At 46.3% G+C, this 22,782-nt stretch overlaps 1 protein-coding gene across 2 annotated transcripts in view; it reads right to left on the reverse strand.

Annotated features, from left to right (window-relative positions):
• Positions 1–22,782, reverse strand: part of LPCAT3 (lysophosphatidylcholine acyltransferase 3) — a 29,853-nt gene that overhangs the window by 5,072 nt on the left and 1,999 nt on the right. For both annotated transcript variants that reach the window (XM_067695598.1, XM_067695599.1), the window contains exons 2-4: positions 1,241–1,348; positions 596–702; positions 7–100 (exon numbers count right to left, since the gene is read on the reverse strand). In XM_067695598.1, the coding sequence (XP_067551699.1) occupies positions 7–100; positions 596–702; positions 1,241–1,348 (309 nt within the window). The remainder of the gene's footprint in view (positions 1–6; positions 101–595; positions 703–1,240; positions 1,349–22,782) is intronic.

Consider the following 22,782-nt stretch of genomic DNA (forward strand, 5'->3'; position numbering starts at 1 on the left):
ACTCACCGATCAGCTTCAAGGTCAGGACACAATGTGGCATTGTCCACTTGATATCGTAGTTGCCAGTGGCTGTGTAATAGTATCCGGCAAGAAGGTAGGCCTAGGAGAGCGGCAAATATTTATTCTACCATTGCTCTGATTTATTTTCTCCCTGCTCTGAAATCCAATGTATTCTTTTCACTTTTCCTTTCTCCTGGTCTAGAAACTGAACCTGTAAAGGGGAAGAGACGTCCTCAACGCTTACACTCTGTGGCTCATTCTACGTGGATTTTCTGCCTTGCCTTTAAGTGACTCCCCTCATGGACAGCTGGGCTAATCTGGTCAGACTCAAAGAACCCCAGTGGCACAGTCCTATGCACAAAGGACGGCCGGCACCCCGTCCTTGAGGTGGGTGAAGCATCGTCACTGCAGCCTGCAGATGAAACACCTGGGGCTTCTGGCAAGTGACCCAGAGCCACACTGCCAAGTGTCGTGGGGAGAAAGGATTAGAAACTGGCTCTCCCAGTCCACGGCTTCCTCTACACCACAGTCCCCATCCTCCCCGCCCCCAACTGCTGTCAGCTGTGACCTGAGCTGCCCAGGGAAAGACGTTTACCATCTGGAAGCAAAAAGTAGTGAGGACGGCAGTGATGGTGCGGCCCATCAGCCGGAGGATGAGGAACTGAAGCACGACGCATAGCAGGGAGTGGTAGAGCTGGATTCCTGGATGCGGAGGAGAGAGCAAAGTTTTGCCTGTTTTTTTTTTTTCTGCATTCCCACCCTTCCTGAGACTTCTAAACACAAAGGGTATACATATTGGTATTAGGATTTTTCTTCTTTTTTAATAGCCTCATGTTTTGGAGGAAGGGAAGGAAATGAACTGTATAAATAGAAAGGACCGCCAGGGAGTTGCTGTATTGCTGAACTTCGGGCCTACGGGACGCTCCTGAGGGGACTGCTTGGGTCTGTCGGCCAGTTCCAGCCACAGCAGAGACAAACTGGTGCTTCTCTGTTGTTGGTGCTTCTCTGTTGTTGGTGCTTCTCTGTTGACGGTGTCTGGTAAGGGCACCCATTCTCAACATGCTTTTACCGGGGAGGGGAATGTATGTGAAGGGAGAAGTTAAGCTTGTGTCCCTGCCCATACAAACCCTCTGCTGCCAGAGCATCACAACTTCCCTCCCCATCCAATTCTCTCCAGGAAGTTTTGTTCAGGTCTGTTCCTTCCGAGGCTCCCTGTAATCGCAGTGCTCCGTTCACTCACCGAAGTTATAATAAGCAATCGAGAGGCCTGTAAAGGCGTGGAAGAGGTGGATGAGGTAGCTGTCCTTGTAGAAAAGGTAATGCCGGTAAAACAAAGCCAAAGGGTAACCTGGAGGGGGAGAGGAGCAGGAGAGGGTTACTCGTGCCTGGCGTCCTCCCAGGTTTGTTTTGGAAGTCGATCTGGCATGAAACTCAGCCCAGAGAGGAAAACATATGCATTATGTGGATGTCTACAAAGACAATACCAGTATCCCCAATTATCAAAAAAAGTCTCTTTGTAAATACAAATTTAAAACTGAAGGTATTTTATATTGAGGCAATACAAACTGGGTCTGAAGACTAGGTTTCATTTTTGGCTTATTAAATATTGCTAGGAATTTTCTCTTGCATTTTCCTTAAATGATACAAGGGATTCAGGGTGCCCAGAAACACCATTTTACACCTTTATGACCTATAATAATTTCATCACTAGCAGAGTATTATCAGTCGGATTATTTTTTCTTTCTTTCTTTTTTTTGTTTTTGGCTGCCCGGCATGTGGGATCTTAGTTCCCTGACCAGGGATCGAACCCACGCCCCCTGCAGTGGAAGCGTGGAGTCCTAACCACTGGACCACTGGGGAAGTCCCTCAGTCAGATTGTTAAGAGGATAAATATAAATTATTCCCGGCTACAAACTGGGGTTGCTGACGGCCTATACGGTTGCATAGCAGTTACAGGACACATGTAGGTACTCCTTACGTAATGGGCATCGACCAAGTTATAAATCCAGCTAGGTGTACTGGGAAAATGTCTTCCCAAGCCGTGATTTAGAGTATGGTCCCGGGGCTTGACTGAACTACAGGGGATCTCCTGATGGGCCATGAACTGATGACACACGGCCAAGGGTTGCTTACTGAATTAAAAAGGGCCAACAACGTTCGTTATTCCTCAACCAAAATTAGCATGTTCCCTGGTTTTACTACAGACCCACATTCAGTGTCCCATCAAGAAGTCTGGCTGATGTGCTTGGCGACCTTCCTACTGCAGTAGCGTGTGTGCGAGGAGTTGGGATCCCTACTGTTTTTTGGAAGGACACTTTACCCAGTCTATCATTGCATAATCAGTGTTCTGAGTTGGTCATGGTTTACAGCTGCTGCAATTCTTACTTTTTTTCTCTTTTTTTGGCCACGTGGCTTGCGGGAATCTTAATTCCCTGACCAGGGATCGAAACTGTGCCCTCGGCAGTGAAAGCCTGGAGTCCTAACCACTGGACCCCCTGGGAATTCCCCTTACTTTTCAATCATAAGTTGCAGTTAGTTTATCACTGGTGATATAGTTGTGAGTTTGGTTAACTCTGCAAGGCTTAGATGAGTGTCATACATAAAGTGCTCAATTATTTAAGTGAATAAGTAAATGGATAATCATGTTATATATTAGCTTATGTCCTTTTAGTCTTTCTTTCCATAACTTTTTTTTTAAACTTATGATCACAACCTGTGTACTCATGTATCCTAGTTTTTTCACACAACAGTGTATCACCATTTATCTTCTTGGTGCCAGGATTTGCTGGTGTTCTTTTTTTTTAAATTTCATTTTTTTTAAATTTATTTTTGGCTGTGTTGGGTCTTCATTGCCGTGCACGGGCTTTCTCTAGTTGTGGCGAGCGGGGGCTACTCTTTGTTGCGGTGCGCGGGCTTCTCATTGCGGTGGCTTCTCTTGTTGCAGAGCACGGGCTCTAGGTGCGTGGGCTTCAGTAGTTGGGGCATGCGGGCTTCAGTAGTTGTGGTGCGCGGGCTCAGTAGTTGTGGCTCGCGGGCTTAGTTGCTCCGTGGCATGTGGGATCTTCCCGGACCAGGGCTTGAACCCGCATTCCCTGCATTGGTAGGCGGATTCTTAACCACTGCGCCACCAGGGAAGCCCTAGTATGTCGTTATTTTTTATGGCTGAATAATATTCTTTTGTTTGGACAGACCATACTTCATTTACCCAATCATCAGTTGATGGACATCTGGGTTGTTTCCACTTTTGGGGTATTAAGAATAAGGCTGCTATGGACATTCCTGTACAACTTTTGGTGTGGTGTATGTTTTCAGTTCTCTCGGGTATATACTTAGGAGTGGACCTCTTGGCTCTTTTATCCTCTGGCTAGCCCTTCTTGGTCAGTGGTATAGACCAGTTTTCAAAATTTCCCATGCGTTGTGGACCAATACTTTTGTAAAATACAAAGTCGTGGGCTTGGATGATGTGGCACTATGGAGTGGCTACAAAAGTTCCTAAATGTTTACTTTTCATTCATTGTGCTTGCTTTGAGCTTTGCCTTGGCCAAGGGTGGTGACGCAATTCAAGTAGATCGCGCCAACCTCTCTTTCTTTGTCTCTTTCACCCAAGGCTTTTCTCTGGCTTCTGAATACAGCTGACCTCCAGGAGTCAGCCCTGGTCCTCTGCTATTCTTTTTTTTTTTTTTGCAGCATGTGGGCCTCTCACTGCTGTGGCCTCTCTCGTTGCGGAGCACAGGCTCCGGACGCGCAGGTTCTGCGGCCGTGGCTCACGGGCCCAGCCGCTCCGCGGCATGTGGGATCTTCCCGGACCGGGGCAAGATCCCGCGTCCCCTGCATCGGCAGGTGGACTCTCAACCACTGCGCCACCAGGGAAGCCCTGCTATTCTTGCTATACTGTCCTCTGGAAACTCCATCCACTCTCATGTAACTTAATATGATCTTTACGCCAAAGACAGGTCCACATCTTTAATCCTGACTTCTCAAGTTTCAGTTCCCCATTTCCTACTTCCTGGCTGGGCATTTTCCGTTTGATATCACATACCATCTCAAACTCTGTGTGACTACAACATGGACTTTCCCCCGAATCAGTCTTCTCTTGGCTTCTTTTGTTTGTTAATGGTGTTACCGTTCTCCAGGCCACACAACTACATTCAAAGGCTTGAAGTTGTCTTTGCCTCTTCCCTCTCCTTGGTTCCCTATACCTATAGCCACCAAATCCTGTTGATTCCTCCTTTCCAGTGTTTCTCGCCACCGTCACACCCCCCTCCTTTCCTGTGCTACATCTGCAGTGAAGGCCCTCAAACACTCCCCCTTCAACTCTTGCCGTGACCTCACCTCTGCCTGCAGCCTCATCCTCCAACAATCCTCCACCAGAGGGCTCTTCCTGTAACCCCTGCTCAGAAAACATCAACGACTCCAGCTGACTACTCAACACAGTACCAGTTCCCAAGCCGAAGATTCAAGGTCTATCTTCTAAACTACATTTCCGGTTAAAGCCTCTATCTCCCTGCTCCAGGTGACTGATATGCTAGTTTTTGCTCAAATATATCTCGTGTCTTTCATCTCTAGACCTTCGCTTGTGCCAATGCCTTTGGGTGGGACACTTTCTCCAACCACTCCTCTACCCAGTAGAGTCCTACCCATTCTCGGAAACCCAGTTCAAGTGTCACTTAGGGCTGAAGACTCTCATTTGGCAAATCATTGTATACAACAAATTCCCATTCCTTACATTCTCGTTTTATCTTAAAATTAACACATGTTCACAATCTCTTTTCCTCAAGTCCTCCTCTACCTTTGGATCTCCCACAGCACACTATCCTGTGTACTTCATTTTTTGATTGGTTGACCAACAGTAATTGACACTTAATAGCCATTTGATGTTGAGCATCAGTTTCCTCATCTGTAAAATGGGGACAGTACCTGCCTCAATGAGTTGTTGTAAGGACTAAAGGAGATAATGCATATAAAGTAGTTAGCAGAGCCTAAAATATTGTAAGTGGTCACAAAAATTACACACACACACACATTCACATAAAGTTACAGGGAGTTTGTAAAGCAGGCCTTAACTGAGAAATTCTGGTGAAAGTGGGTATCAGGGCTTCTGAATCTAATCTCCATTCCATGTGACAAATGACTAAGGGATTTCCTTCCCATCTTCATTTCAAAAGAAGAGTCACAGCATATTTATTTTATAAAGATACTGATTATGGTTTGCCAAGGGCATTTTTTCTAAAATGCAACATACTATTAAATTAAGGCACTGTATGGTTAGAAGAACACGAACTCTGGAGTTGAGACAGATCTCAGTTTGAATCCTGGTTCTGCTACTTACTAGCTACTCCCTCAGGCTGGTTGATGAGTTAATTTTTTTTGGTCCTCAGTTTCATCAGTAAAATGGGTATCTAGGTTTGGGTTCATATATTAAGCCTGGTACATATTAGATACTCAATAACTGTGAGACTGCTTCAACCTCTGCTTTAACAGAGAAGTGCCCGGCAATCTCATCCAGCCACATGGCTTTAAATACCATCTGTCTTCTGATGGCTCCCAAATTTGTTCTTCACACTCATGTACAACATGGACGCCTAACGGATATCTCAAATTTAACAGGTGTCAAAGTGAACTGCTGACACATCTCCCTCACAAAGCCTGCTCCTCCCCTGGCTTCCTCATTTCAGCAAACGCCAACTCACCTTTCTGCTCACTCAAGGCTGAAGCTCTGCGACCTTCTCATCCTTCCTGAACCCCACCCTCCCCCTGCAACCAGTCTGTCAGCAAACTCTGTTCTACCTTCAAAGTGAACCCGGAATTTGACCACTTCTTCCCCTGGTCCAGGTCAACGCCATCTCTGGCCTGTACCATTTAAAAAATTTTTTATAGTATTTTCTGAAATTTTTATTTATTTTTGGCTGCGTTGGGTCTTTGTTGCTGCACGCAGGCTTTCTCTAGTTGCGGTGAGCGGGGAGCTACTCTTCATTGTGTTGCGCGGGCTTCTCCTTGCAGTGGTTTCTCTTGTTGCGGAGCACGGGCTCTAGGCGCTCGGGCTGCAGTAGTTGTGGTGCACGGCTTAGTTGCTCTGCGGCATGTGGGATCTTCCTGGACCAGGGCTCGAACCCTGCATTGGCAGATGGATTCTTAACCACTGTGCCACCAGGGAAGTCCCTCTGGCCTGTACTATTACAGTCACCTCCTGACTAATCGCCCCACAGGCCTTCAGTCTCACTCAGCAAAAGCCAAAGTCCAACCAGAACCTACCAGACTGATCTGTTCACCACTCCCCCACCTTTGTCTGACTCATCTCTTACTCTCGGCTGCCCTTCCTGGAATGCCAGCCAGGTACAACCTTAGAGCCTTCACATTAATAGGTTCCTTGCCTGGGATGCTCTTTCACAGATAAGCTCAAGTCCCTCCAGCCCTTCTGATTTTTACTAAAATGTCACCTTATCAGTGAGGCCTTCATAGTATCTAAAATTGCACACACTCACCCCACCCTCTATGCCACCAACACACGCTTCCTGTTCTTCTTTCTTACTTCATTTTTCTATTTCCCCTCAACACTTATTACTCTTTCACATACAATGTATTCTACTTATTTATCAGTCTTTGAAGGCAAGGATTTTTGTCTCTTTTTTTCCCCTGCTGTACCACAAGTACCTTGTACAAAAAAGGTCTTTTCCTGGTACAGAAACGGTCTTTTCCTGGTACAAAAAAGGTCTCAAAAATATTTGTTGAATGGAAGAAAGAATAAAAGAATGAATGAACAAATACTGTATTCTAGGCAGTCAATAAAATATTTATAGAGCATCCATTAAGTGGTCAGCAATGCATTAGGCAAAAGAAGAATATGGTCGAGTGTAAGAGATGCTTTTAGACTCTTAAGGAGCTTTTTAGAGAGAAAAGAAAATCAAGCAACAATGTTCTATAAATGCTAATTGCATGGAATAGCCAATGTTGTAGAGGTTAGAGGAGAGGTCAATAATGAACACAGCAGTTAGGATGAAAAGAGAAGAAATAAGGAATGGGCAGGAGAATTATGTACTAAAGACACGGTGGTAGGAAACAGCATGGAACAGTCACTTCACAAGACCAGCTTGACCACAAGAAGGGACAGGAAGGTTTGGAAAACCAGGCAGAGTCTGAAATTGATATAATAGGAAAAAAAATCAAGAGGAATGACTGGAACGGGGGGTATGATGGAAAGGGATAAATTAAAGGTGGCTAAGCCCCTGCAGTGGTCTTCAAGCTTTTTTTTTTTTTTTTGCGGTACGCGGGCCTCTCACTGTTGTGGCCTCTCCCGCCGCGGAGCACAGGCTCCGGACGCGCATGCTCAGCGGCCATGACTCACGGGCCCAGCCGCTCCGCGGCATGTGGGATCTTCCCGGACCGGGGCACGACCCCGTGTCCCCTGCATCGGCAGGCGGACTCTCAACCACTGTGCCACCAGGGAAGTCCCTTCAAACTTTTTTGATGGAATAGCCCCTGAAAGAATTCTGAAAAAATATAGATGCCTTCTCACATTTGTAAGTTGCCATCTAACGTTTATAAGTTTTGCTTTTAATTAATTTGTATTGGAGTACAGTTGCTTTACAATGTTGTGTTAGTTTCTATGGCACAGCAAAGTGAATCAGCAGTACATATACACATACCCCCTCTTATTTGGATTTCCTTCCCATTTAGGTCACCACAGAGCACTGAGTAGAGTTCCCGGTGCTGTACTGCAGGTTCTCATTAGTTGTCTACTTTATACGTGGTCTCAATAGCGTATACGTGTCAATCCCAATCTCCCAATTCCTCCCACCCCCAACCTTCCCCTTTGGTATCTGTACGTTCGTTCTCTGCATCTGTGTCTGTAAGTTTAAACAACAGCAAATGATGTGTTTTTAAACATGTATATTGAAGGTGTGCTTTAAGTACACATGGAAAACGTCTGCCTTGTGATCTAAATGGCAAACCAATCAGCTTGATCACTTTCTGTCAAAAGAGGTCTAACCTCATTTTTTAATTCAAATAAACAAGTTAATACTTCTCCCTCATGACAATCACCTTGTCTCTGAATTCTACTTCTAAGATGGAACGATAAGGCAGAGGGTTGTCGTGAGTTTGTCTCCTGGATAAAATAAGGGGCTGCTCCTCTTTGCTTCACTTTCGTGGCTCCTGTGAAATGTTTCCCTGGGGCACCCCTTACCCCCGGGCCTTTCTCCTTTTTTTTTTTTTGCCACGCTGTGCGGCATGCAGAACTTCCCCGACCGGGGATCGAACCTGCATCCCCTGCAGTGGAAGCACAGAGTCTAAACCACTGGACCACTGGGCAAGTCTCCTTTCTAAAGGCTGGTGAAGAGTGACTGTAAGAGAACTTTCAGAGCAGACACTGTCTCAAGCACGTCAATTTTAGAAAAGAATACATATGGAAGCTTAAAATCTGAAAGTGGATTCCCTCATCTGTGCCCATGTATCCCCTGGAAAGTCTTCATGTACCCCTAGGGTACATGGACCGCAATGGGAAGACCACTGGCCTCAAGGTTCCATGTCAGAAGGTGGTGCCACTGACAGAGACACACAGATCAGAGGAGACAGCTGGCTCTGCTGGCAACAACTGAAGCCAGATAAAACTCTCACAGGGAGAGGCCGCAAAGGCAGGGCTGAGTCCTGGAAAATGCCTGTACTGAAGGGAGCCAAGCAAAAGAAACGGAGATAAAACAGAGAACAAGAGGTAAATGAGGACAGTACCCATGTGAGAAAGGAAGATGACTTCTGCGGTAGGAAAGGAGTTTAAAAACATCGAATGTGCCGGAAGTCTAAGGAGCGTGAGGAAGACGTTCACAATGAGGTCGTTAGTCACCGTGAAACAGAGCAGCACGAGGGACACGGGGGCTGGGACCTGGGGGCCAGCTAAGAACCGGGGGCTGGACCAAGAGGAAATGCAGGCTGGATGTGGAGGCGAGGCAGTAGGCAGTAAAAGACTGGCCAGAGAGCGTGGCCACTGAGTGAAGGGACGCATTTCTAAGACAGAGATGTTCTATCCATATGTGTTTTTTTTTTGTTGGGGAGGGATGTCTCTGGATTCTTTCTGTTTGTATATGCTTGGGAGATGGCATGCTGCTTTGTTTTTTTTTTTTTTAAATAAATTTATTTATTTATTTTTGGCTGCATTGGGTCTTCGTTGCTGTGCGCGGGCTTTCTCTAGTTGCGGCGAGCGGGGGCTGCTCTTCGTGTGGTGTGCGGGCTTCTCAATGCGGTGGCTTCTCTCGCTGTGGATCATGGGCTCTAGGCGCACGGGCTGCAGTAGTTGTGGCGTGCGGGCTCAGTAATTGTGGCTCACGGGCTCTAGAGTGCAGGCTCAGTAGTTGTGGCGCACGGGCTTAGTTGCTCTGCGGCATGTGGGATCTTCCCGGACCAGGGCTCGGACCCGTGTCCCCTACATTGGCAGGCAGATTCTTAACCACTGTGCCACCAGGGACATTCCCATATGTATTTTATGGAAGAAGACAAGCAGTATAGTGGGCGAGGACAGTATCTGTGGGAGAGCAACAAGCGTTTACCACAGAAAGAGGGAAGAAGCCCTGGCCCTTCCCCTGAGACTGGAGGGCGAGGCAAGGAGACTGGCAGAGAAACCTGGGAGGCAGGTGAGCAAGTTCAGGAAAAGAACCTTCCTCTCCTCAGTGAGATGGGTGGTGAGGGCTGTCCCTCGGGAAGAACGGCCGTGTAGGAGGAGCTGGATGAGACAGAGGGCTGCAGGGACCCCAGCCCACGCCCAGGGAATCAGTCAACCCGACTGATTCTCTTTGGAAAGGTTATCGAAAACAGGAGTGGGCAATTCCTCAGCTGTGGAACACGCTTCTTTCTTCAGAAGCTGGGACTGCGTAGGAGCATGGCAGAGAGCTCCCAAGTTCTGATTGAGAACATCGCCGCCAATGTCCGTGTCTCATTGTCTAAACGTAAGCAACTGATAGGAGCTGGGAGACAGGTGTGGCATGCCCACTTTCCTAGAAGTTCTGCAGGAAAAATTCTCAAGTAATTTACCTGGTAAAAACAAATCCATTATACAAAATGGAATGCCAAGTTGTCCTGTATTTTAAAGATACAACACGAGCCTTCAATGACACTTCTGTCTTTCAACAGCTGCGTTAGGCTGAGTCCCTGAGCCCCGGAGAGGATACCTTTGTTTAGTTTTCCACCCTGGCCTTCAGGGAGCTGTCCGCGGATAAACTGAAGAAGCTCTGCTTGAAATCCAAGCTTTTCTCCTTCTCTCCAGACTCAGAGGAAGATGTCCCTCCCTTCTCCTTAAACACCCTCCCCTCCTTCCCTTTGGTTCCAATCCTCTGAATTCTATCTACCCCAACCACTCTTAGGTGGGAACTTCGTCTGTGATCTTTCTTGCCAGCTTCCTCAGTCTTTTCTTCCCGATAATAACAAGTATTACCATCAATACTGGCAACTAACCTCTATCAAGGGCTTACCATGTGGCATGTATTGAGTTTTACACGAAAGTTAGGCACATTACCCCAGTGAGTCCTCACAACAACTATATGAGGTAAGTAATCATTTATGGTCTGCATTTTACGAATACAGGGTCATCAAACACATCAAAGCAGTTATCTAACCTGTACTGACTGCTCGTGACTGATGAAGCTGGATCCACACATGACTCGGTCGCTCCGCACATTCCCTCCGCCCCCTTCCAAAGGCACAGCCCCACCCCTCTAGCCCCCGCTCCTTGGCCCCGTGCTGCTCCTTCCAGCTACTGCCCTTTTGCAGTCAACCTCCTAGAGTTGTGGTCTAGCTCATCGCCTCTGTTTCCTGTCTACCCATTTCTTCCTCGGCCTGCAGGAACGTGGTAACATACCCCCAGCCCAGGGCCACTTGCCCTCACCTCCTGTGAGAAGATCTGGTTCAGAGTGTCAATGGGCTCCTTGGAGTGAAGTGACGAAAAGTCATCTCAAACTCAAAATTCATGCTTATGGTCAGAGATAAAGGGATGGGGGACAGAGGATCTCAAAAGAAGGCTATGTCTGCCCATCACTGCTCTTAGGGCTTGTTTACTGACACGGTTATGGTGACTCTGCAGTTTCTGGTTAAAGGAGGTGGTTGGAAAAACCTGTTTCAGCCTTGCGTCATCTGGACGTTGGCAGTTTCCTAGACTATGTAATGTTCCCGTAGATAATGGGCATTTTGCTTTGGGCAACTGGAAAGCCACTTTCAGGATCGAATTTCAGTTCAATTTCCCCAAGCATCACAGACTAGAACATAAAACAGGACTGCTTCTGAATATGGCTTATTGGTAGATTATTTTTACCAAATATTTTCACATGATAATTTTATCATTCTTATTTCTACTGTGAAGATCTGCCACTCAAATTTCTTTTCTTTTCTTTCACCAAAGTGGAAATTCCTTGCGCTGAAGAACTATACAGAGAAAAGGAAGACAAGTAGAAACAGGGAAGACAGTGAGGCCCTGCGTGACACCGTCTCTTCTCGGGGACAGGTAACTGATGAGGCACTGAACGCTTCAAGCTGAGTTCCTGATCACTCTGCCAGCCGGAAGAACACGGGGAGGTTATGGACACCGAGGTGGGGATGAAGCTCGCCTTTGGAAGCTGTTCACGATGGCCCTGTTTCTCTTCTGCAGATTAGGTGCCAACACACCTTCCCTACTCCGACAGTCTGTACGGCTCGGGCTGAATCATATGCTGAATGGTGATTCGTAAGATCCAGATTCTTCGAACCCAAGAAACCTTAGGAATCACTGACTCCAAACCCTTCATTAGATAAGAAATTAAGGCCCAAAGGGGCTTCCCTGGTGGCGCAGTGGTTGAGAGTCCGCCTGCCGATGCAGGGGACGTGGGTTCGTGCCCCGGTCCGGGAAGATCCCGCATGCCGCGGAGTGGCTGGGCCCATAGGCCATGGCTGCTGGGCCTGTGCGTCCGGAGCCTGTGCTCCACAACAGGAGAGGCCACAACAGTGAGAGGCCCGCGTACCGCAAAAAAAAAAAAAAAAAAAAAAAAAGAAATTAAGGCCCAAAGGGGATAACTGGCACGCCTCGGGTTAACAGAGCAGAGCTGCAATTAGAACCCACATCCCTTGATTTCCATGTTGAGACTTTGCCGCATGCCTTGACACCTGGCAGTTGCCTGCGAGTGCGTCTCTAACAACCAGCTGTGTGCGTTTAAAGCTACAGCTGTATTATTCTCTGATTCTCTGTTCACCGACGCATACAGGCCCATGTTTACGTCTGCTTATCTTCCTATCTAAAACGATTCAAAAACTTCATTTCAGTGCTAAATTTAGGTGCTCTTCCCTACTTTCTTTCTTCATCAATTCTTGGGGACTCCCTGTCCCTACCCTCGTACTGTGCAGTTCATTCCTTGTTTTTTTTTTTTGGCGGCATGCGGGCCTCCCACTGCTGGGGCCCCTCCCACTGCGGAGCACAGGCTCTGGACGCGCAGGCTCAGCGGCCATGGCCCACGGGCCCAGCTGCTCTGTGGCATGTGGGATCTTCCCGGATTGGGGCACGAACCCGTGTCCCCTGCATTGGCAAGCGGACCCCCAACCACTGCGCCACCAGAGAAGCCCTGGTTTCTTTTTTTTTCCTCCAATTTTTTGGCCATGCCACGTGGCTTGCAGAATCTTAGTTCCCCGACCAGGGATCGAACCCAGGCCCACAGTGGTGCAGGCGCCAGGTCCTAACCCCTGGACCACCAGGGAATTCCCTGTGCAGTTCATTTCTGAAAGTGACCTCCAGCTGAGTATCTCAAACGTTTTGACAACTGTAGTACAGGATTCAGGGAAACTGGGAGAAATGATCAAAATGTCCTGGGAAAAAATGAAGAACAGAGGGGACATTTTAAGGGTAAACTAGTAAACGGCTGTTACTTGTGAGAAAGAAAGGAAAAGTGTTCTTATGAAGATTAAGAAATATTAGTTTTTTTAGTCACTTGGCCCAAATAAACAACCTAAACCTGAAGTGCCCCGAAGTCCCACCAAAAGTCAGTCTTTAACTGCTTCACTCAAACCACGTGCTCTTGGTAGTTAATAAGCAAGGACTTCTTAAGCTTAGTGTCAATGACACACATGCCGGCGGGCTGGTGGAACCTGCTGCCAAAGCTGAGAAGTTGTAACACTACAACAGACCAGCCCTGAAGCCGCCAATCCCCTCTGTGTGACCCTATGGGGAGCAGACACTCACAGGCGCTCACTGGCTTCTGAGCCCAGGAAAAGTCAGTCACCTGGCAGTGGCCAGCCCTCAGGGGTATCTCAAGCCTGATCAGATGGCAAAAGGGATGCTCGGAACACCGTCCTCATCTGTGAACATCTGGATTACAGTCTTTTCTGTACTACTACGGATTGTTCAAACGGTCACGTAGTTATTTTGTTATGACAAAAATTTATAGACCGAAAAGAATGCTAAGGCTGTTGACTAGCAGTTCTTCCCTTTAGTGGAACGGGGACAACGGATGTTGACTGACTTTGACGCACTTTAAGACACCGAAATGCCTTTTCTAGCAAAGATAAAGGGCACTCCTGTTGCTTATATTCAGTGCATTTTATCACATTTTAATTCTTTGCAAGTTAGCGAACCACATGGTGGCAACTTCTAGCCAGATTATCTGATTCTAGCTAGAATATCCCTGGACTCAGGAATCAGAGTAAACTGGTTTAGAAATTCAGCTCTGCCACTTGGGCGAATCACTTAGATTCTTTGTACCTTAATTGCTTCATCTCTGAAATAGGGATGTAAAGAAAAGAATGTTGCCCCCCCATTCCAGTTCTACAGGGACCACGCCATCAGGCACTGCAGTCACCCACCGACAATGCACCCAGAGGGGAATTCAGGATGGAGAAAAACTGGAAGGATTCTGGGCTTCGGATACGGGCCCTGGATAGTTAAGATGTATATCTAAGGAATAGTTTCAATCAGCCCAGATTCTTGCATCTTCCCATACAGAGAAAAGCACTAAAATCATTAATTTGAGATGTCTGCTCTTTGTGATTAGCAGTAATCTTTTGATGCTCAACTACATGTTTTTTCCCAGCAAAAAATTCCTATATATCCTGGCTCCTCCCTTGCCTCTTCGGGGCAGTTCCTCAGAGCTATCTGAGAGGCTGTTTCCAGGACTATAGTCCTCAGTAAGGTCCCCGAATGAAACTTAACTTGCAACTTTTAGGTTGTGCGTTTTTCTTTCAGCTGACAGGGAAAATATTAGCCATCTTGCAGGCTGGTGTGTAGATTAAAAGAGAAAATATCTGTAAAAGCATTATACATGTACTTCCTTGAGGCCACTTAAAAGATATTTACGGGGCTTCCCTGGTGGCGCAGTGGTTGAGAGTCCACCTGCCGATGCAGGGGACACAGGTTCGTGCCCCGGTCCGGGAAGATCCCACATGCCGCGGAGCGGCTGGGCCTGTGAGCCGTGGCCGCTGAGCCTGCGCGTCCGGAGCCTGTGCTCCGCAAAGGGAGAGGCCACAACAGTGAGAGGCCCGTGTACCGCAAAAAAAAAAAAAAAAAAAAAGAGGATTTCTAGTAGCTCTTATGGGTCAATATTTTTAACCAGGGCCCTGTATGCTGTCCTCCAACTGTAATCAGTCTGTTCTACTTTTGTCTGAGGTATAAGCCATAGGAGCCTTAAAGGGTACCGTTCCAGTTGGCCTCTGCTTGCTGGCTTGCAAACAGAGGTTTTATATTTATGGACAGTAATCCAGAGTGGTGTCCATCTGAGTTTAGAATTGCTATCACAGCAGAAACTGGAAACCTCAAGAGCTATAAGCCATTCAGCACGTCTACATGGAAGCCACTTCTCATCAGAGCACATACAAATATACAGTGACCAGAACTTAGCCTCCTGGGCTCTCATATCCTCCTCAGATGTGCATACAACATATGCACACGAGTCCTCTATTTTTTGTTTATAGTGAATTCTTAATTGCCTGCAAAATTACTATCTCACCACTTATAATTTCATGTAGCAGGTATGACTATGTATACTTTTTTTTTTAACATCTTTATTGGAGTATAATTGCTTTACAATGTTGTGTTAGTTTCTGCTGTATAACAAGGTGAATCAGCTATACGTATACATATATCCCCATATCCCCTCCCTCTTGCGTCTCCCTCCCACCCTCCCTATCCCACCCCTCTAGGTGGTCACAAAGCACCGAGCTGATCTCCCTGTGCTATGCGGCTGCTTCCCACTAGCTATCTATTTTATATTTGGTAGTGTATATACGTCAGTGTTACTCTCTCACTTCGTCCCAGCTTACCCTTCCCTCTCCCCGTGTCCTCAAGTCCATTCTCTACATCTGTGTCTTTATTCATGTCTGACTATGTATACTTTTCTTATCAAAATGCCGTAGCAACATGATAGCTACTTGATACTGAAAAGTATCTTTAATTGACAAAGCTTTTTAATTTAAACTTAGCCTATGGTTAGCGTGAGGCATTTAAACCATCTACTTGACTTCACGTGAATCAAGAACAAAACCTGAATCTGATCATTTCTGGCCTGACCTTCTACCCGCTTTCTGGCCAACCGTCTCTATAATTCGAACGCAATGACACTTCCATCAGACGCCTCTATTACTAACAATTATAGTACACATGGTTTTCAGACAGAATCCTTCATTCAGGGTGTCCAGAGTTTCATGAATCTCACTTATCTTCAAAGCCACTGCTTGAATAGGGAGGAACTTAGATTTCAAAAGCAGTCCATTTTAAACCCAAAGGAAATTCTTATCCAGAAATTACTTATCCTTATTTTTAGTGTCTTACTCGCCCCCCGCTTCCCCTTCTTGTCTTGAAAATAGAGGTAAATAAAGATGCATGCAACATCTCTTGGGCTACACAAATCTTAGGCTTTAAGGTCTCTAGGAAGCTATTATTGCTTCATCAAGAGAACTCCAAGTGGGCCCTAAATCTCCTTACCCTTGACTTCAGCAACTGCTGGGAAAATGTCAACACACACACCCCTACCTTAAAAACTCTCTGCTTGGGCTTCCCTGGTGGCGCAGTGGTTGAGAGTCCGCCTGCCGATGCAGGGGACACGGGTTCGTGCCCCGGTCCGGGAGGATCCCACATGCTGCGGAGCGGCTGGGCCCGTGAGCCATGGCCGCTGAGCCTGCGCGTCCGGAGCCTGTGCTCCGCAACGGGAGAGGCCACAACAGTGAGAGGCCCGCGTACCGCAAAAAAAAAAAACAAAAAAACCCACAACTCTCTGCTTGAGAAGGACAGTTCACTTAGAACATCTCTCCCCGGCAGCTGCAATGAGGGCACCTAATTTTTGTTAAAGCTCCAAGTCACAACAGACGGTGTGGGTAATGATGATAGTTCTGATAATAAAGATGATAATGATATAATAACGTCATTGTTATAATGACATTAATCATATGATTCAAGAATGATCATAAGATTTGGAGAATAACAAGAGATGTTAGCAAACGGGGAAAACTAAGCCATAAAGAACCTGAGAGCATTTTGTTTATTTCAAAGATCACAGAATACAATGACATTTCAAAAAGTTTAAGGTACTATCAGGACATCAAGTATCACAAAACAGATACTTGAAGCCACACGCTAAACCCTTGATCCTCCAACGTCAGGGGAACCGGTAAAACCTGGAGGGCTTGTTAAACCACAGACCACTGGGCCCCGTCCTCAGTTCCTCATTCAGTCGGTTGGGGGTGGACCTGAGAATCTGCGTGTCTAACGAGTTCCTAGGAGAGCTGATGCTGCTGGCCCCAAGACCACACTTGGAGTCTCCTGGGAAAGGAAGGAGATGAAGATCTATTGAGGGAAGGGAGAGAACGGTTACTTAGAACTACCCTGGGTCAGGCTTGCTCAGGTGTTTATACAGTTCATCTCGTTTAGTCCTCAGAGCTTCCCAAGGAGCAATGCTTCTCACGCTTTGCAGAGCAGAACGAGAGTGAACGCACACATGCGAAGGATCCGCTTAGGCAGTTCTCCAGAAATAAAACAGCTCTTTGATGACTATGTTATCTTTTAAAGTGCAGGTACATTTTGTATTCTGTTTCAAAATATTGCTGCTTGTTATGAATTAAACATAATTAAAGAATTATTGATCAGATACACTGCTTAACTCTTAACCTCAATTTCTTTAGTAAAGTTGGCCTTTGGGAACATGAGGAAGAGGATGGCTGAAGTTTAGTAATTGGTCGATGGTGAAACAGCTAGTAGTACATGTTTAATCTTTTTTTTTTTTTTTTTGGCTGTGCCGCGCAGCATGCGGGATCCTAGCTCCCTGACCAGGAATCAAACCCGTGCCCCCTGCAGGGCAGGCACGGAGTCTTAAGCACTGGACTGCCAGGGAAGTCCCAGTACATATTTAATCTTAATTAGTTTTAGAGACGCGCACGTAGGCCCGCAGGTCTCTGAAGATGATGCGCGTCCTGCCAGCTTACTCAACCTACTCGGCCACCTGCACCTCCCACACACCTGAACACTCCACCAGGCTCTTCTCTGCTCCTCCTTTATGGAGCCTCTGTTGTTCTGGCCAAACTGGATTACTTGCTGTTCCTCAGAATTTTCTCACTTTTCCTGCTCTCCACATACATGCTCATTATTCTTTGCCGCTGGAAAGCTCCCTTTTTATTTCCACCTGACTAGAATCTTCCACACCTTTTAAGATCCAGCTGAAATGCCATTTCCTTTTTGAAGACCAAACCCCATTTTTAAAAGGCTGCTGGACGGGACTCCTTCAGTGAGTTCCCATGGCTGCCTGGACAGATTTAATGTCAGTGGGCATGTAATTGCTTTTGTGAAATTCCTCTGTGTGTATAATCTCATGGGCCCTGATTTACACACGCCTCTGCAAAGAAATGGTTCTGTTTGACATTAAAGTTATACTGGCATTCAAACATGAAGTTTCATGCAATGTAAGATATTGGAGTGTAGATAAAAAGTAGTTGGAAAGAGGGAAGGGCTATGGGGACATATGTATATGTATAACTGATTCACTTTGTTATAAAGCAGAAACTAACACACCATTGTAAAGCAATTATACTCCAATAAAGATGTTAAAAAAAAAGAAAATGAGTAAAATTCTAATTAATTGCTTTAAAGTCATGAATGTGTCAAACTGGTTTGTTGGAGCATTTATTTTCAAAAAAAAAAAAAAAAAAAAAGTAGTTGGAAAAATATATTTAAAAGAAATCCCCAACAGGAAGCTTTAGGTTATGATGAAATTTGTGGCTATGAATTAGAATAAAGTCTAAAATGTAGAATGTACCTAGCCTTTTAGGATATCAGAAGAGGCTTTGAAAGTCATTTAGGACAACTCCCTTATTTCACAATCATAGAATTTTTGGAAACTGCTTTGTACTATGGTCTGAAGTCCCATTTGTTTAGTTAATGCAGTGCAATTTTCATCTTGCTTACCTTTGGTTTTCTTCATATTGCTACCCGAAGAAAGCTTTTTGCCCTGAATGATGATTTAGTTCTGAAGGGCCAGACCTGACTTTGGTCCAAAGGGAGCTTAACTGCAGGACCTCCTTTGATTTTAAAGGTTGCTAACCGTAGTGGTGCTAATTTGGAACCTCCGAGGAATGAGCCCTTACCCCCAAGTGCCATTGGTGAGTCCACCAGCCAAGCCACAGCTGCGGCCAAGCTTGGGGAGGAAGCTTGCGCTGGGCGGGGTGGCCATCCGCTTCATTTGGCCGGCGCCAGCTTTGGCCTCAGAGAGGTATCTCACATGCTGCTGACATCTTGGCTCAATCGCGTAGGATGAAAACAGTGAAGGACGCCAAGGGCCTTTGCCTTTCCCACCTCTGCATGCTCCCCCCAATCCCGAGGTGGTGGAGCAGGGATTTTAGAGGTGGGCAGAAACAGGTGTGACCTTAGGAAAGCTATTCAACCTTTGGAGGTCCCAGTTCCCTATCTACACAAAGGAGATGATAAGAGTACTGTAAATATCTTAGGGGTAATTGGCAAGCTTAGGTGGGGTATTGTTGAGCACTTTATAAATGGCAGCCACTGTCATTATCAGCAAAGGGCAGCAACATCAACACACTCTAGATTCTCTTCTGTGTAAGCTTCAGTCCCTCCCTGACTCAATTATGATATCACGATTGACTCCTAAAACTATATCTTTATTTATTTATTTATTTATTTTTGGCTGTATTGGGTCTTTGTTGCTGCATGCAGGCTTTCTCTAGTTGCGGCGAGAGGGGGGCATTGCGGTGGCTTCTCTTGTTGCAGAGCACGGGCTCCAGGCGTGTGGGCTTCAGTAGTTGTGGCACGTGGGCTTCAGTAGTTGTGGCTCGCAGGCTCAGTAGTTGTGGCTTGAGGGCTCTAGAGCACAGACTCAGTAGTTGTGGCGCACAGGCTTAGCTGCTCCACGGCATGTGGGATCTTCCCGGACCAGGGCTCGAACCCGTGTCCCCTGCACCGGCAGGCAGATTCTTAACCACTGCGCCACAGGGAAGTCCCTAAAACTACAACTTTAGTCCAACTTTTTTCCTGAACTGAACACTAGGCTTCACAATACAACCTGGAGGTGCCCTTGGAAGCTAAAGCAAGTCTAAAACTAGATCATTCCCTGGCACTGAGCACCATCTCCTCTTGACCTCTCATTTGTGAAAGACACTGTCACCTTTCTAGCTACGCTGGCAGAAAGACTCAGTTTGTTTTTTTTTTCAACTACTTCTTTATCCTCCATGGAATCAGTTGCCCAGTCATTCATTCACACATTCACTTATTCAACAATTATTTATTGGGCCTTTTCCATAAGCTAGGTACTGTATTAAACTCTGGGTACACAGTGACGAACACAACTTACATGATTTCTGCCCTCATCTGCAAATATATAATTACACATTGGCATGTATACTTAGAAAGAGATTTCAGTCAGTAGGAGAAAGTACAGCAGGGGACTTAACTTAAAATGAGAGGCAGGAAAGAACTCTTGCAGGAAGTGAACATTTGAACTGAGGCCTGAAAGACGAAAAGGCTCTGTCAGGTAGGTAATGAGTGCAGCGCGTTGCTGGCAATGGGATCAGCAGGTACAAAGGCTCGAGGCTGGAAAGGACCTGATGCATTTTCTGAGGAACGGGGGGAAGGCCACGTGGCTACAAGGCTGTGAACTTGCTTGAGTCAAGGCGGGAGCAGGAGATTCCCAGCGGGGTATGGGAGCCCCTGAAGGGGTCTGAGTAGGAGAGGCGCAGGGTCGGACCACCCTGGCTGCTCTCAGAGAACGGACTGGGTGGGCAGGAAGAAATCAGAGACCCATCTGGGGGCTGCTCAGGTGGTTCTGGTGACAGATGGTCAGTGGCCGTGGTGATGGAGGAAAGTGGTGTATCTGGCACACAATTTGGAGGTGGTGTTGATAGGACTTGGTGATGGGGGTGAGGGGAGAGAGAGAAAGGGAGGTGGCAAGGCCGCTTCTTAGGCTTCTGGCTCGAGCAGCTGTGTAGATGAAAGTGGCCACGGAACCTACCTTCCAAAAGAGCCTCTACCGCTGTATCAGCTCCCAGTACAGTGCCAGCCACATCGCTCCCCTTTCAGGTATCTGGGAAGGCTCCCTATCACCTGCTTAAGCACACACTCCTTGCCTTGGCTTTCAAGGCTCCACGACCCACGTTTCCAGTCTTATTTCCCACCACTTCTCTCCTTAGGTTCTGCTTTGGTCCAGCTGGACCACTTCCTGTTCCCTGAATGTGTAACCACACATCCCTGCCTCGGTGCCCCCGGCTCACCCTATTCCTCCGTCTCACCATCTCCGTCTGCTGAAACCTTATTCAACGACTTTCAAGGTTCATTAAAGGGCCAGTGTTTAAAGCTCACAAAGCTCTGTAACTCTCTGATGGCACTTAGACTCCTGCCTGTTACTGTGGTTATGACAGTACTTATCTTGTGCCCATTCCCTGCCCCCAACAGACCGTATGTCATACCTTCGGGTGCCCGGCCCTATTACTCATTCTGCACCACCGCCCTTGCCCTCACAAGGCTCAAGTACAGGGCTTCACCCACAGTAGGTACATTTTACTGAATTCGTTTGGGACAATTCATGTTATTAATTATGCTAAGGAACGCTGAAACCCAAGTTTTTGAGGCCGAGATGTTTTCCAGTAGCATCTGGCAGCACCAGAGCTCACAGCAGAATTTATCTTCCACCAAAACTCCTGGCAAATCATATGCAACACAAACCATGCCTCCCACAACAGTCCTCTGCCTGCTCAAAATACTCCAGTGCAGCAGTGCTCGTAAGCTTACCCTTTCCGCGAAGTACGGAATATTAAAAATCACAGCCTCTAACTCAGGATATTTCAAACTGCTTGTTGTAACCCATTAATGGGTCATGAAATCAATTTAGCAGGTCATCAACAATACTAAAAAATAAAATAGAAAATAGCCAAACACACTGCCTATACACAGGATGAGTAATGTTTCCTGAAACTTTTGCTTCCAATGCAAGCATTCACCTATGTGTATAATGGGTCATGACGTAAGACATATTTCTTACCATGGGTCTCAGTTAAAAAGGTTTAAAGGCTGGGTGGCCCACCTCAAGATTGGCACACAGAACTCAAGTAGGGAGAGTAAGATGTTAAGGAAAAAGTAATGAGACTATCTAATTAAAATAGTAATGAGGGGATAATCATATGATTCAGTAACGATAATAATATTTGGAGAATAACAAGAGATGTTAGCAAATGGGGAAAACTAAGCCATAAAGAAACTGAGGGCATTTTGTTTATTCCAAAGATCATAGGATACAATGATGTTTCAAAAAGTTTAGGTATTGGGACTTCCCTGGTGGCGCAGTGGTTAAGGATCCTCCTGCCAACGCAGGGGACATGGGTTCGAGCCCTGGTCTGGGAAGATCCCACATGCCGCGGAGCAACTAAGCCTGTGCACCACAACTACTCAGCCTGCGCTCCAGACCCCGCAAGCCACAACGACTGGGCCCGTGTGCTGCAACTACTGAAGCCTGAGCGCCTAGAGCCCGTGCTCCGCAAGAGAAGCCACCGCAAGAAGCCTGAATACTGCAACAAAGAGTAGCCCCCCGCTCGCCGCAACTAGAGAAAGACTGGGCGCAGCAATGAAGACTCAACACAGCCAAAAATAAATAAAAATTAAAAAAATAAAGCTCCCTTAAAAAATGTCGAGTACAATTTAAAAAAAAGTAATGAGACTATCCCTTTAAAATGTAAATGTCTGATATCAATATATAATACCTAACCCTTCCCTCAGGGTACCTGCATTTAGGTGCTTTTAACCCACATTAATCTCATTAGTAGAAAGTGAAGAAAGTGAGTCAGAAATCATTTCGGACTACAGGCCTTCTTGGTACCTCAAGCAAGGATTTCCTCCAGTATCCCAGCTCCCCAAGAGAGCTGGTTCAGGAACTCCATTGCTGAAAAGCTACTGGTTTCTAGGTTACAATACACAGAAGTGATAATACCTTTGTAAGAGAAACATATTTACAACCAGAATGCACCCTTTCTTCCACACACTTGTCAACAAGCTTATCAATTTATGTTTCTATGTATTTATTTAACATAAACCTAGAAAATACAGTCCTATACATCCACGTGCAAGACCTATGCCTGATCTGAGGTAACGTGAACCCCAAGTTGATCTAAACGTGAGATATACTGTGAGGTACTGAAGGCAATAGCGCATGTGGGATAGGAAGGGGGGATGTGGGAAATGGTACAATGGACAAGGGGGCTCAGGACTGTGGTAGATGTATTATGCCAAGTGTTTATTACTTTGATGCTTGGTGGTAATGAGAGGATGAGGTTAGAGGGGTGGGATACGGAGAAAACAATTTTCTA

The sequence above is a fragment of the Pseudorca crassidens genome, chromosome 11, assembly GCF_039906515.1.
Source record: "Pseudorca crassidens isolate mPseCra1 chromosome 11, mPseCra1.hap1, whole genome shotgun sequence".
In the NCBI taxonomy this organism is placed as follows: domain Eukaryota; kingdom Metazoa; phylum Chordata; class Mammalia; order Artiodactyla; family Delphinidae; genus Pseudorca; species Pseudorca crassidens.